Source organism: Rhopalosiphum maidis, chromosome 3 (genome assembly GCF_003676215.2).
Source record: "Rhopalosiphum maidis isolate BTI-1 chromosome 3, ASM367621v3, whole genome shotgun sequence".
Lineage (NCBI taxonomy): Eukaryota > Metazoa > Arthropoda > Insecta > Hemiptera > Aphididae > Rhopalosiphum > Rhopalosiphum maidis.
In genome coordinates, this window is record NC_040879.1 from 18543423 (window position 1) to 18560964 (window position 17542).

At 26.7% G+C, this 17542-nt stretch overlaps 1 protein-coding gene across 2 annotated transcripts in view; it reads right to left on the reverse strand.

Moving 5' to 3' along the window:
• The window catches only part of LOC113555598 (protein unc-80 homolog), a 44595-nt gene extending 28739 nt beyond the window's left edge, over nt 1-15856 (reverse strand). Inside the window, exons 1-5 of one of the 2 annotated variants that reach the window (XM_026960047.1) lie at nt 15567-15856; nt 11377-11425; nt 10483-10509; nt 4336-4356; nt 3471-3616 (exon numbers count right to left, since the gene is read on the reverse strand). In XM_026960047.1, the coding sequence (XP_026815848.1) occupies nt 3471-3616; nt 4336-4356; nt 10483-10509; nt 11377-11425; nt 15567-15661 (338 nt within the window). In that variant the 5' untranslated portion in view covers nt 15662-15856. The remainder of the gene's footprint in view (nt 1-3470; nt 3617-4335; nt 4357-10482; nt 10510-11376; nt 11426-15566) is intronic. The other variant, XM_026960046.1, reaches the window with a different exon arrangement.
• Nucleotides 15857-17542: the final 1686 nt, after the last annotated feature.

Below are 17542 nucleotides of genomic sequence, written 5' to 3' on the forward strand. Positions count from 1 at the left end.
TGTTGATAGAACTCAAAGTTATACTCGTAATTTACTTTCAGTTATTATTTTGTATAAAAATGACATGTATAAATTATGTAAACCAATTTTAATTTGATAATATTTATTTATATAATATAATATTATGTTATATTATATTCTATTTTATTATATTAATATATTTTTAATTATAAGTAGCCGAATGTTTGAATCAGGTTCTAAATATGGTGTGTTTAAACACAAATATTTCTTCTTATATCAATAAATCTACTACTTTTAAAAAAATAACTTCAAAAAATTTCCGATTGAAAGAATGGATGTCAGCTGGTTTGTTATGTTCTACCCGACATAAACAGTCCTTATCCCTAAAATGTAGATCAAATCCAAATAATAATAAATTAGCCCTACACTATAAAAAATATAAAAACAACTATACAAAAATCTCGAGGCTTGCAAAAAAGACTTATTATGAGAAAAAATTTAAGAGCGTTTCAGATAGTCCTAAATTAACCTAGAAACTTATAAATGAAATTCCTTGCTCTAAAATTAATAACAAAGATGACATTAAAACTGTAATCTATAATGAATAGAAATACGATGTTAACAATGATCCAAAGAAGGTGTCAAATATTTTTAATACATTTTTTTATAAATATGTGGAAGAAATTAGCTGAGAGCTCTAATTTTTTTGCGAATAATTGTGTCTTGAATGGGAATAATGAATTTTCTTTCGATAGTCTTTTCTCTAAAAAAAAATAGCAAACATCGATGTTATCAATATAGTTAATAAATGCAAAGATGATACAGTTGCAGGACAAAATAACAATTAAATTATTAAAATATATTATTGAACTTATTGTCAACCCACTAGTATACATATATATATAACTTATGCATACAGCAAAGTATTTAACCAGACAATCTTAAAATAGCAGTGATTAAATCAATTTTTAAAGCTGGGGACCGCAAAAATTTAAATAATTATAGGCCAATATCCTTGCCGAGTAATTTTGTTAAAATATTTTAAAAAATAATTAAAATCAGATTAATCTCATTCCTAGAGAAAAACAAACTATTATCTAGAAATCAACATGGATTTAGACCAGGTATTGGCACTGAGGATGCCTTATTTAGTACGACCCAATTTATTTCTAATGAATTAGATAGCAGTTACAAGGTAATTGCTGTATTCTTGTACTTAAAAAAAGCATTTTATACTGTGAATCACAAAATCTTACTACAGATATTGCCAAATTTTGGTATTAATAATCTCAGTTTAAAATGGTTTGATAGTTATCTAAAAAATCGAAAACAAATGGTTATAATAAATAATATAATAGGACAAGAAGGTGTCGTTGAATATGGAGTCCCTCAGGGAAGTATATTAGGTCCGATTCTATTTTTATTATACATAAATTTGGTTAGTGATTTATGTCTTGATGGATTAGTTGTTTCATATGCAGATGATACATGCCTACTCTTTTCCGACAAGTCATGGGATGGGGTTCATAAAAAAGCGACTGTTGGGTTAAACAAAGTTTATCAATGTCTATGCGACAGAAATTTAACACTTAATGAACAAAAAATCATGTTTATGACGTTCTCGATTTATAAAAGTTTTCAAAATCTTAACCCCATAAAAATTCATAGATGTATCGATGGTAGCAGTTGTAGTATCGTAAGTAAATGTATAGTTATAAAAGAAGTAAATAGTATTCGATATTTAGGTATCATATTTGATAAAACTTACGATGCAATCTTCACATTCAAAACCTAGTTGGGAAGTTACGCTCAATAACTTATAAATTCCATAAATTAAAAGGTTTATTGCCCAAGCAAACAATGCGAGTTATTTATTTTACTCTATATCAATCAATATTCCAATACGAAATATTAGTATAGGGGGGGGGGAATTGGGCGATACCGTTTTAAACAAATTGCAAATAAATCAGAATAATATAATAAGAATTTGCTTAAATAAATACTCCCTGCAAGGTTCTACAAATCAAAATTATAAGGAGTTGGGGGTTTTACCGACTAGATTACTCTATAAAAAATTGCTATTTTGTTCACTTTTAAAAGGTTCAGTCAAGATAAAGATTACAAATTGTTGGATTGTAAAAGACAAAATATAAAGTACAATATACCTGTTAGATATTCTTATAAATCTTTTGGTCAATCTTTTGTAAATTATCTAGGGCCTGTTTATTTTAACTGTATGCCATGCCAATATAAAAAAAATATTCACTGTTCCAAATTTAATATTAAAAAATTGTATATCATTGGCTATTTTCTCAATTAATCTAAGACCTTCATAATATGTTTCGTTATATTTAATATGTAAAATTAACTCATTTTTAAAATTTTTCTATTTTTAATATTATTTTAATTTCTAATGTATTCATCACTTTAGTTTGCTAATTTTATAATATAAATTATGTTTTTAATTATTAATGTTACTCTCTATCTCTAACACAAGCTAATAGCTTAAAAGAGATAGATAATCATGTAAATTATCTGAAATTATTTGTATTCTATGTAATTTATGATGATTTAATAATAAAAAAAAAATTATATATATATATATACAAGAGCAAAAATATCTCCATGTAACGAAAAATTTATAGAACTGGATATAGTCGCGTAAAAAAATAAAAATAGGGAAATAAATCTACGCAAAACTGCAGAACTAGTAATAGCTGGTCATCAAGACTTCAATAGATGCAAACGTAAAACTGGTTATAATCCTAAAAAAAAAAGTTTGCAATGCAGCGAAAATGTTATACAGTTCGAAATGTCATAGTAATCTTAATTCTTAATTGCACTAATAAATAATTTGTATTGAGCACCTATTTTATTAATTTAAATTAACCTAACTTTTCATTAGATTATAATATGTAATAAGACAATCAATTAAGTAATAAAACAATCAATGTATTATTTAAAATTTATCATCATTGACCACCAATCTTAGTGAACAATGTCAGTAGCTGGTGAAAAATGTACATTTGAGTTTAAATTGTTTAAAACGTGTTTTTACAACATTTACTTACAACTTACATTGTTGAATAATTTACCAATTTTTATCATCCACTGTAACATATTATATATTAAGCGAGAAATTTTTTTTTAATCAATAAAAATTTCATAAAATTCAACTCCTTGAAATTATTATAATTATAATTTTGACAACTTAAATTTAATTTGAATCGCATTTAAAAGTTCTAAAAGCATCGTCAAAATTAATCAGAAAATCCATTTTTAGAAAAGGATTTCAAAAACTGAGATTTTTTTTAGCTTTTAAAATTACCTACTAAAATAGGTACTCATTTCTACAATATGAATTTAAAAACTGAAAATACATTTGTATCGTAATCTCTAAACAAATAATATTATCTTAAACTACAACGCATATTATTACATTTAGACATTAATATTTTATAACTATCATTAGCTAAATACGGTTAAATTAACTATTACTAATTTTATACCTGTTTTGAAGAATAGCTACTGTAGAATGTATTATGTGTGGGAATGAAGCTTGAATAATATTCCATCTGGGTAATAATTTAATTTCGTCTTTAAGTTTTTGCGGCAAGTCAATTTGAGAGTCTAGTACTAATAACCGTTCAAAAGTCTAATAATCAAACAAATTAAAACATATTAGACAACATATGACATTAGTCATTATATTTATAAATATATTAAGTAAAAACACACGATTATCTTTGTATTTAAAATTTAATACTCGTATTCGGGGTATATTAAACAATTGCAAGTGTTTTCAAAATAAATCTATCAAATATACATTAAGTTACCAATTGTAAGTTTATCAAATTTAAATTTATTATAAAAAAATATGATAACTATGTTTTCAGATTTTAAATAATTTGGAAAATCTGAAAACGTATGATTATAATAGTACGTATTTAAAATTGTTTTTAAAATACTGTTTTAAAACAATAAAAACGTTTGGTAAATATTGTTACTTTATTTTTCAAATTACTATACTACTTCTACGGTAGTACTTCCACTGATGACAGAATATTAAATTACCTGCATCATAATTAAATTGTTTTTGAGTACACCTCTTCAAAATAATTGAAATGTACGTAATAACTATACGAAATTTGATTTAAATTACAATATATAATCTAGTCATATCCAAACTAATAATGTAGAGTCACTTCTAGAACCTTAAAAAACATCGCGTTAACGATACTACGATAACAAATCGGAAATTCTTTCCTCGAAGAAAATACTGACATTTTGAAAGATTTTATAAGTTGACGACTATTTTAAATCTTAGTAGCTAGTAATAGACTAAAAAAAATTTTAATTTTAAAATATTATTACCTTGCATGCTTCTTTCATTTCCTGAAATATATTAAACAGAAATTAATAATTATTTATATTTATAAATATGAATTTTACTAAATAATTTATTTTAAATAGGTTTGGTACAGTTCACCAATATGAATAAATATGAGATAATATATTCACTATTTAGTCACATTTTAATACGTAGACGTGCTTACAGGGATAAAAAACTGCATTCACAAATTTATTTTTTTTTGTATGTATGGTTAATTATATAGATTTAAAATTATTGATGATTAATTTAAGAAAAATAATAAAAACAAACTTTTATTGGTACCTAAATGTTTTGTGCGTTCCGAAATACTAATTTATTAAAATTAAAAAAATAAGTATTATTATACTTTTATCGCTGAATTGTTAACCAAATAATATAAAAAAAAATAAATAAACATTTAAAACATTTTATACTAAAAAGTAAAAAGACAAAAATCACAATATTACTTTGATAACTCTAATCTAAAATAACGACATAAACAAAACAAAAAAAAATTTTAAAAAAAGATTAAAATTAAGTTTAAATGTTTAAAATAAGATTATTTTAAGGTAATTTCATATTGAGTATTTAATTTAAAAGATTTGTACTGTGTTAATTTATACTATAAGGAGCGAGAACAAAATATTTCAATGCACGTGATCTGTATTATGTATTATGTTAATAATTGTAAAACAATTCAAAGTTTAAATTTAATTGATTACTTGAATTGCTTAATTAATATTTTTAACTTTTTATTACAACTATTACTTAATAAATATAAATATTTATATTGTACGAGGCTCTTGATAAAAATGTTTTTGTAAAATTTGTATGGTGTGTTCTGCATCCATTCTCGAGTTAAGTTGATTTACATGTACACATAGTTGCAGTACAATTTTATTTCAAGTATTCCCTTTGGCCAAATTATTTTTTTTTTTTAATTTAAAATAAATTATATTTGAGGGTAAGTTATGTACTAAAAGGATATATGTACAAGGTTTCTAGTCAATATACATGTATCCTAGACAAAGTTAGTGTACCGTGGTATATGACAAAATAGTAAGCAACTAAACATTACAAAAAACTCTATTCTAAACTTTATTCAAACTAAAAACCCCTATTCTCTTGTATGTCATCAATCGCCGTTCCTTATAATCCAACGAAAATACTGAAAATAAAATAATCAAAAGACACCTAAAAAACAGTTTCTCCACTCAGACCCGTCAAGATATAAAATGAGGAGGTGCTGTTGTTTAACGGTTTTCCCACTATTAAGCTATCTATATCACTATTTATAATGTTATTATATATGTATTTATTGTATATTAATCATTTTATAAAAATTGTAAATAGAAAAATTATTCAATAATAATTTTAAAAAAATGTTAGTAAATTTAATGTATAATAAAATCATTTATCAAACTATATTAAGATTTAAGACACGATTGAGTCAAATAAATATTATTAAAAAAGAGTTTATTGTATTGATGTATAATAAATTGTAAAAAAAATTTATAATTTTATTATATTCAATTATCTGTCATTTTAGATTTCAAGCGAAGTGATGAATGTATTGAGTCAGTGGTGTAGCGAGGGTTTTTTATCGGAGTCGGTAAATTGCGTCCCACAAAAAAGGTCATAGTCATATACTATGTAAATTGCTGCCCGTGTATATTTTATATATACGAAAATTGCGGCCTGAGTATATTTTATATATACCTACTTAAATTGCGGCCTGGGATATTCTGATTTTCGGTCGGCTGTACAATTTAAAGATAAGTATTGATAATCTTTAATCGATGTAGATAATAATATGTTCACTAATATAATATTACTAGCAGCCAGTGTGCATTTGACCAACGATCTTACGCACGATGTTTTAACTCATTAATCTAAGTTAACATTTTTTTCAACTTATTAAAAATGGACGTTATGAAAAACGAAAGGAATAAAACTTTAAAAGTTAAGACACATGATTACTAATTGCTAATATTATATTTTTTAATTATAAGTAAAAAAACCAGCAAAACCAATATTTTTAATCATACCAATATTTATACAATTATATTGCCAGTCCTAAGACTGAAAAATGAAAAGGAAAATATTGATTTTGCAAAAAAAGCCTTAGACACAGGGTTTAAAACATTACTTTACAAATTTATAAAAGCTATTTAGATTTTAGGCAAATAGACCAATAGAAATAAACAGTAGAAAATAAACAACAGTCCTTAATCTTTAAACTTTTAAGTTTTAAAATAAAATTAATATATATATTTGTATTATTATTATTTTGTTAAATTTGTTATAAACTTGAAATTGATTATTCGGAGGTTATGTGCCTCCAAAGATTATACAACTAATGTATAGGATATCGGTAAATCGGTTGATCGGTTGATTAAATTTAAAATTAATTTTAATTAATAAATTACGTACTAATATAGGACGTAATTTACGTACCTATGAATAACAAATATTTTGAATTACTTCCGGCTCCCAGGTATAATTTCTGAATTATACCCAGGCCGCAATTTACGTTTTTTATTTAATATAAAATATTTACAATCTTCATATACTGATAATACAATAAGTAAATAAGATAAAATAGAATACAAGACATGAAAACGTGATAGAAGGAAGCACCCATCGACACTACTTCCAATTAGAATTTAGGGGGATAGTTCATAATTATAGAAATATTTTAAATGCCAAGTGTTATTTAATAGATCACGTAGCCATTTGCATTTGAGACGACGGATAGGTTTGTCAGGTAATGTGTGAGCAGATAGTTTAGACATGAGGGGGTTTGAGTGATTAAAGCAGTTATTATGAAATTTGTTGTAGTGATAGGAATAAGCAATAGTGTGGATAATGTTGATATGTTGAAATCATGATGTAGGGTGCGGTTACTGACGTATCAGGGAAAGCATTAGAAAGGACACAAAGAGATATTGATTAAAAAGCTTGAAGTTTGGTTAGGTTTGAATTTAAGTTGGATTCCACATGTCATTTCCGGACGTAGTAATTGTTTATAAATCAATGTTTTGTTGTTTAAAGAAATTTTGGAACGGAGTAGTGGTCTTAGTTTATGGAGTTAATGTTGAGTGATGTTTTATTTGATTGGATATGGTTAACCCAAGTTAGTCTTTTGTCAAGAAAGAGACCTTGGTGAATTCATAATTAAACGATGAAAAATGTATTGTATTATAATTTATTTCTTTGACATGAAATAATTTTTTTAATATTTTTAATTTTTGTATCTTGAAAATGTACAAAGTGTTTTTAGTTATATTTTTAAGTTAAAAACAATAATAATACACAACTAAATTATTATTATTAATTTAATATTGTTGGGATATTTTTTCGTTAAAAATAAAACAAAAAACAATCATAATATACAATTTATAGAAAAATAAATTACTTATAATAGTATAAACCATTTATATTATAATATCCAAAGAACTACGTAGACTGACTATAAATCTCTATCTAGAATCGCTTTTCATATTATACAGTTATTTACTATGGAATTTAAATTTAACATATGTTAAGTATGTTACATTTGTAACATAATATACGACAGAGCGACTTTTACGTATTTTTTATATTATTTGACAATTTATTGCATTTTTATACTTCATAAGAGGATATATTTAACTTTTTAGAAAAACTATACGTAAAATACTGCAAAACTATTAATGTTGAGTATATTATAAAATTTATATTGTAAAAATGATGTTTTCTATTTTATTTAAATATTTTTTTCTATACAATAAATATACTTTAAGTAATTTTATTTTGTATTTTTAAACAAATATAACATTTTAATGTGATCTTATTATTTTTTATGCCTTTTGAAATATTTTTATGTCATAAAATAAAATTATACCAGAATAATTACCAGGGTTTCAATTTTAATCTATGAAAAACAATAAAATAAAGTTCCTTGTACACTCAAAATAAGGAACATTTACTAAAAATTCAAAAATAAGTATTTAGAATTATGTTTGGAACTAAATTGCAATTTGTAGATGTACATCATAATATTTACAACCTGGGTAATGACTATAATAATTTACACAATGAAGTAAAAAAGGGATTTTAATAAATAATTAGTAGGTATTTGTATTCATTTATTTTATCTTAATGCTTAAAAAATAATTAATCAAATATAAAATATAAATAATATAATAACACAGCTATTTAGTTAAAATATAATGAAACCATATATTTATTATAGTTTTAGGCATTAAAGGTAGGTAAAATAAATTATTATATTTATAAAGTATTTCAATTAATATTTAAACAATTGAAATATAATATAATAAGCTCAGAAAGCTCAGCGTGGTATTTAGATGTTGGAATGGTTAGAATGTTTAATATAAAGACACACGTTCAACGAAAAAAATATACTATTAATGTGTCACATCAACGATCTTTACAAGACTACCGGACTAGCAGGCGAGACCAGTTGCCGTAAAGCTGATGCTGATACATTTTAAAATATCGTAGTGATAATAACCACAACAGGTATGAATGTGAGAAATTATCTCTACAATCTACCATCTATGTTTGACCTTTAAAATAAAACATCACTTTTATAGTCCTCCGGTTCTACTCGAAAAAGCGTGTACAGGAAAATGTAATAGAGGTAATAATAATAAAAATAAAGTAGATATATCATTATAACTAAAGCTCAAACATTTTTTGCGTCACTCAAAATCTAATAATATCGACAGTTTTGAACAGAATACTTTTATTTTGTATTCTGAATACGTATTCGAATAATTTTCAAAAAATATATTTAGAATAAATTCTGGAATACTCAGAAAATTATTCGAATACTTTGAGAATACTATTTATTAATACTTATTTTGCTCAAAATACGGATATTATCTACACTGGCAATAACAAATTACTATCACTATTTATCGGATTTTTTGTGCTAATACAGTAATACCATAGATCTTATGTCCTTATACTCCTTATACTATACGGAGGTATATGTATGTAGTTCCGGCGTATAAAGTATAAACGTGAAAACGCTGGTAGATAGTACATCGTACACCGCACGTCCAACATCTAGTCAACTAGTATATAAGGTCTTTGGGCTATGGATAATACTATATTTTATGTTTTCAATGACCACTACCCAGGATTATAATTTATAAACACAAACATTTTTTTTTTCAAATTTAGTATTTAAATATAAAATAAAAAATACTATAAAAAGATTTTCAGAATACGTATTCGAAATTCGAATATATTTATTTTAATGTATTTAGAATAGTATTCAAATACTTTTATTCGAATACTTACAAAACTGAATATCGATTATTTAAAGACAATGAAATAGTGATCCTAAATTAAAAATCTATCACTATTTATTAAAAATAAATACACTAAAATACACATTAACCATTATAAATTGTAGCCTAACTTTACAAGTAGGTATTATCATTGTGCGGGAACAGTTTATAATTTTTAACTTTATTAAAATGAAAACAAAAATAGAATATAGTTTCAATTAAAAAATAAGAACAAATGAATCATTCTTAATTGATTTTAGAGAGTTAACAATTTTTAATAAAACTACATATAAAACCTACTAGAAAATTATTTCATACTTAATAATTGAATTTGTTTAAGATAATATTTTATAATATCAATAATTATAATATTAAGTAAATACTAAATAATATTATTTTACCTAGTTAAAAAATTATTTTAAAATATGACAAATTCTTCAATTTATGTAATTTAACATTTAACCATACTATTATTAAATTATAAGAATGAAGAAATGGCTATTATAATTAATAATTATTAATGTAAATAAATTAATCAGTAATCTCGAAATGAATCAATCAATTAATATGATCATCATATGCAATAACATTATTTTTAACGAGACAACATTTACAATATTGTAAATATTACATTGTAATAATGATTTATAATATATTAATATTATATCATCATTTTTAATTTAATCTAAATAATTGACGAATGGTGAGATGCATCAGTATACATTTATTATTTAAACTTTAACTAATATTTGGTAGAAGTTATTATTTTTTTGAAAAAGAAAATGTAAACAATTACATTTGTAAAATTACAAAAATATAAATTATTTGGTAACAAAAACTTACGTGGTGTCCAGCAGTATGTTGACAAAACTTTATGGTGAGACAGCACAAAAAAAATATACATATTTTTATTGAGTAATTAAATTAAGTATATTAACAACAATAACAAGATAGCTATTATTAAAAAAATGAATATATGGAAAATTGGTACAGCTTTTTATTTTACAACTTTACAGTATTACCCTCGAAATTAAATTTTATATATAACATTATAATACGTACATAATATACCTACCCGATAACCCACAAAACAAAGCAAACTTTTTTAAATTCAACAATATGGTTTATTTAAATGTTTCTGAAATGTGCATAAAATATAATACAATTTACTCATACCTAAATAAATTACACAATGCATTTACGTTTATATATAGTCTTATATAATGTCACGAAGACAAAACAATTTTAATTAATGGTTTACTTTGTATGTTTATAACAATAATAATGTTTAAACAATACTTAGGTTACCTACCATCGCCTTAATTTAATAACATATACGTACGGCCGTACATCATGGACAATGAAATAAAATATTTTGATAAAATTATATAGATACACATGTAATATGTGTACAGTAATAATGAATATCTGGAAATTAAATCCTCAAAAAAACATTAACCTGGTAGGTAGGTATTGTTTAATATTTTTTCTGTAATATATTATATACACATAATGTATGTACATAATACATTGATACGTATGTTTAATATATTTAATTTGTTAATTATAATAACCTCTGAGAATAAATTTCAAAATAATTATGCTAAGTTGTATAAAAAGCAAGATCATTTTCAGTATACTTACAAAATTTGCTGTACCAAAATTTCAAATAATCTTATTTTTCAGATATACCATATATAATTAATAAATAATATAAGTATACTAAATAATTCTTACCAAACACGAATTTTCATGTAGTTTACCAACTTTAGGTCGAATAAATGCACTAAAAAATATAAACAATATTAACATAATGTGCAATATAAACAAATAGCGATAATAAATTTAAATAATACTAAATAATATTAATCAATGGTACGTATGTAATCTTTTTTTAAATGATTGCGCTCGTTTATAAATGATATTATAACTATGGAGCATAGGCTCTATCGAAGTACATATTTAATAATATGATGTATCTATTAATAAATATTTTATATGTTGTTTGTAATTTTAGACTCTTAGAGAAGTGATTAATATATTTATTTCACATTTATCTGTGCATTTTTTGTCTATCATCTTATGGGGAAGTAAAAAATCTTCCATTTTTCAATTTTGGAAATGGTTCCAGGTAGCAAAATGCCAAAATGTATCTAGTTAGCGCGGGGGAGTTGAAGGTAAAAATTGCAGTAGTCTTCAAAATAACCGAGAAAATCAAAAATAAATGTTGACTTTAAATGTTGAAATATAATACAAAGTTTCTCAGGTGTTATTGATAGAAATAAAAAATTTGAGCGTAAATCCACAAAAAAATATTATACCTAATTCTTTAAATTTATTATTTTAAGAAAGTACTTTAAAATCATGAAAATTAGCAAAATATTTTGTAGTTAAGAATTCATAAAATGTTTAATATTCATATCTCAGATTTTAAAATGTAATACAATATATTTATACTTTTTCAACAGAAAATTAAATACATTTTTATAAGCATTTAAAATTCAAATTTTACTACAATATATTTAGTTGTAAAAACTATTTATCCTTCAATGACTTTTGTTATTTTGTTGTCATTCAAAAATGAATAACCGTAGAATTTAGATAATTAATTGAAATTGTTACTAAATGCTTATAACTATCATTTCTTATATGATAATAGTCTAATATTATTATGCCTTTTTTTGAGTTTCGACATGTAAATTTATTTCAATTTTGTTTTATATCTACCGATAAAAAATGTTTGTTGGATTAAAATGCTTGAAAATTTAATAAAATATTTCTCATAAGTCTTTCCTAATCAACAATAATAACAATTATTAAAATTACATAATCATAATATTTATTTATAAGCGTTTAAATTTAAAGCTTTGACAAAATTCGTAAAATCACAATTATTTACACATATTTTTGTAGTTAGAACTTTTATAAGACATTTTATTTTTATAACTAAGATTTTAAAATGTAATGCAAAATTTCTCATTGGGTAGGTTAGGTACCTACAACAAAAAAAAATTCATGAGTCAAAAGAATGTCATATTTTTTATGACTACTCGAAGTTCAAATGTTCACTAGATTGGATATAATCAACGATCTTGATATGATATTTTGTTGTAAATCAAAAACGAACAACCGTCGTAGATACTTAGAATTTTCAACAAACACTTTCGTTAACATTGTCTATGTAGGTATATATAGGTACTATTTATGGATGTTTTAATTTTTTTAGTTTTTGCTATAAGTTACTATAAAAAATTATTCACTGGACAAAACTCTTGAAAATGTATTATATGATCTCACATAAGTTGATTTTACATCTGTGTAAAAAATAAAAATATTAAAAATACGTAAGCATAATTTTTATTTATATTAATCAAGTGTTTGACAAAATCACGACAATTTAGACAAAAACTAGTCTTTTGTAGTAAAAAAATTATAAAATCTTCAATTTTTATAGACAAGGTTTGAAAATGTAATACAATGTTTCTCATAAATATTTCATACCATCATAATTGAACCAAAATATCTAAAAAAAATATATTCAAGCTCAATCACTTTTTATAGACATTTGAAGTTAAAATTAGGAGAAAATTTACATATTTTAACGATGATAACAATGTTAATTATTTTGTTATATTCAAAACACTATTCGGTGAAATTAGAACATTTTACTTGTACCATGAATTTTACTATACGCAATGACAACGCAAATTTTCAAAATATGAAGATTAATTAAGGTATTACATATTTTATACTATTCGCACTATTTTACTGTAATAAGTACCAGTAGCATAATAAATTACTTTAATAGCAATTAAATTAAGATATCATGACCTATGTAGGTCATCAGACTGTCTCCACTCAGAATCATTTTTTGTATACGAGTACAACGAAATGTCATTGAATTCCTATTTAGCACACTCATAATAGTAACCCATTCGACGCCTATATTGTACAGCAAACCGGAACCCACTTACCCACCCTTTTTATATTTAAATCCCAATTAACGATGGTTGACTTTAAATAATGCTACAGCGTATATATTTTATAAAGACGTTACAAATATGAGCAAAACTATTTCTGATGTTTTAGTATTTTGATACTTTTAAGATTTTTTTTAAATTAACTTCATGATGTTATTAAAAAAATACAATCCTTTAAAATAGGTGATTTTTCGGATTTGTATTGTTGTTGAAGTTAATTTAAAATTGAAGTTCGTATTATTATAGTTTCAACCTTAAAGATAATTAAGTGTTTTCGGTCAAATATAACTTAAGATAACAACACACACTCAATTTTTAAATGGTTTGATTTTGATAAAAACAATCTGAAGAAAAATTTAAAAATTAACTTGAAGTAATTAACAATGAATTAGTAATCTGCTCCATAATAACGAAATGAGATTTTTTGGCGATATATGCATTTATTTACAATTTGAATTTATCTGATTCTGTGTCATACAAAAATAACAAAACGAATTTCTTACTGGGTTTTCAATGTGTACGACTAAAAGAAAAAATATGCAAAAGTCACAAACATCCTAACCCTATAGATAAGAAACCTAATTTTCACATATAAAAAATAACTTTAACTGTGTATTGAACAAAGTCGTTTTTATTTTTCAATATCACTTAAAAAACTTAAAACTAATTTTACAATATTCTTATATTAACGTTATCGAGAAAAAAGTAAACGGTTTTACTCGGTTAAAGTTTTTTTAACGGTGGAAATTCGACTAAAACCCGATAATGTATTTATAATGATATATTTAAGAAGAACGGCTTTAACAAACCATTTATGAACGTATAACATTCTATTAACATTTTTTTTTGCGCAGAAAATATTAAATAACATTTAGTATTATTCAAAGAAAATTATTTATCTGTATGTATATTGTACACATATTATTATATAAATATATTATATGTGTTAATCGGTGAAGATCAATCGAGGTAATTAGATGGAAAATACAAACAATGATGCTAATTAAATAAATTGTTACAAGTTAGTGTACACGCTCGATGATAATAATACGAAATAATATGAAATGCCGAGATTCAGCCCGACAGCTCCTAGCTCTTGTTGTAATTTCTCGTTTGCACTAATAAGATTAGAGAGACATCACACTAATCGTAAATCAAATCAGTGAACAAAAGAAATACTACACTACATGTTTAATTATGTCTATGTAGATATTACGAGTTTCCTGGTTCGACAAACACTGACCTATCTATACGCGAACCGTAGTGGTCCGTGGGTTTGAAACGTGACTGTCATCATTAATAAGCACGCATTTATAGTGATTTTAGTGGCGTATTTACAGCATAGATACATAACATTATTATACATGTCAAAAACGTCAATCTTTATTTAATATCACATCGTACAATGATATATAGTATTATTAACACCCCCTAAAGCCATAATATTGTATTTATTGTATTAAGACATGAGAACACGTCAGCGAAGTATCTTGGTATTATCAGAGACGTCTTTCAGAAGAGGGGAATGTGGGAGTAATCCCTCCCCCATCATACTTAGCAACTTTTCAAAAATATCGTCTTTTTTTTTTTTATTAACTTTACTGTAACTGAACAATTTTTATATACAACTGTTTATGTAATATATATATATATATATACGTATATACTAATAAAAAAATGTGTAGTAACATTTCAATGCATTTATATTATAATATTTTATTGCCTTAAAATGTGATGGTTATTATTGTCCGTCCGTTTAAACTCTTAAAACATATTTACATAAAGGTATAAATACATATTTTATAGTAAACGATTTAAAATCGTACGCAAAGACTATATAAGTATAAATCATTAGCTCCCCCTCCGCCAACCGCCTGCAAATTGATCAAGGGGCGCCTCTTGCGTGACAGAACTCGGGAATATAATATACCTAATATGGACACTCACCTGGTCAAGCCCCAAAAGAAATTTTGGAGATTTATCGGGACTGGCAGATCGTTGGCCGTGGTCAAGTCGTTCCAATTCAACGGATTGTTTTCCATGATTGCGAGTTACGGTAACAAAAATAATATAAGAAAAACGAACACAAGCAACGGCGGTGATGGATATCGTGAAGGTGAATATGACAGTGATGACAGTGATGATGACGATGATGACGATGATATTGATGACGATGACGATGATCTATAAGTTTACGCGATCGAAATCAGTCTTCGTCGTCGTCGTCGCCCTCGTCGTCGTCGTACCCGCGGTCCTAACCGCCGTCTTGGTGGTCGGCGTCTCTGCGATGTGCGGCTGATTGTCTTGGCGGCGGCGGTGCGTCGTTCGCGCATCGCCCGCCAGACGGCTCAATGTGCCGCGGGTTCGCGGACCGACGGGACGGCGAGATCGCGACGCATCGGAGGACCGCGCGTCCCGAAGACGACGGGCGGTGGTCGCACGTGCCGGTAACGTCGTGCCGCCGTATGAATTCAAATGACCGTAATGTGATAATAAAACGACCGGAGCCGCGGCGGCGGTTGTACGGTGTTACGCGGTCGCGAAGTCGCGTTTAATATTTAAACGATATTACTATAATATATATAATATAATAATATATAACCGGAGCGCGGCCGTGGCGATCGATAACCGCTCGGCGACGACGACTGGAACCGCGGCCGTTGCGTTGCGTTTTGCGCGGACGGTGGCGTCGCGACGAGGAGTCGCCGACGACGACGACGACGACGACGACGCCGGCGCCGGCGCGCGAGCACCACCCGCCCGCCACCTCACCGATCGCCCGCGCGTTACACTGCCGTTAACAACCCTCACCGCCGCCGCCACCGCCGCCACCGCTACCGCCACCGCCACCGCCACCGCCGAGAGGGATTAAATAATATTATATATTATATTGTACTATATATTCTTTACGGTCTCTCTCTCTCTCTCTCTCTCTCTGTCTCTCACTCTTTCTCCCGAAAACTTTTTTTTCTGTATCTGTGAAACGGTCTCGCGCGTATAGACGATCGAGGCGGCCGATTTCGTCGACGACACTTTTGTCGGCCGCGTGCGTGTGGTGTTAATCATTTTTTTGTTTTTCCCCGCCGACTGTGCGCAGTACAGCGCAATAACGTATATAACACGCGATATGGCCGCGGCGTTTGCCCCGACGAGTTCCTCGCGCCGTTCCCTGCGAACGAGCGCTAGCAAATATCCGACGTGATGATTACATAACATCACAAAATACGAAAATCGCCGAGAACCGCGACACCAAACAATGTTATACTGATTTTCCGAGGAACCGCGACGAAAACGGTATTCCGGCTGTTTTATTATATTATATTAAATCGTTTGGTTACAACTCGGTTGTACAATAATTATAATGACACCCACTGCCGTATACCTATGTATTTGTAATACCTGCTACTGTATTCGATAGTATTGGTCATTGCCTTACATACTCTATAATGTGCGTGCAACGTGTGTACCGAATTACGATATTAGGTATGCGAAATCGCGCGACAAATCAATTGTTTTAACGGCATTAGATGTGCTGCCCGGAAGGCCAAAAAAATGTAGATATTTAAAATATTTTATTACGCGTGTTATAACTTAAAATGGTTATTTTAATAATAAAAGTCATTTTGAAATTCAGCAGTATCTACCGGCTTATACGATTTATTATTTTAAAGGACTTTTAAATGTTTTTAACGTTTAATATAAGCGTGAGTAGTGAATTTGTTAGTTTAAATACGACTATATAATACTTTTACTGGTTTCGTCTAACCAAAATCTAACAGTTTTGTCAGATGATTAGATCTAAATTCCATCTAACCCTTTTTTTCAGTAAAAAGTAATCGGTTAGCTAACGATATGTTCACACAAAATCAAATTATAAACTTACAAAAATGAAACCGAATGAAATACAGCTGATGTGATACACA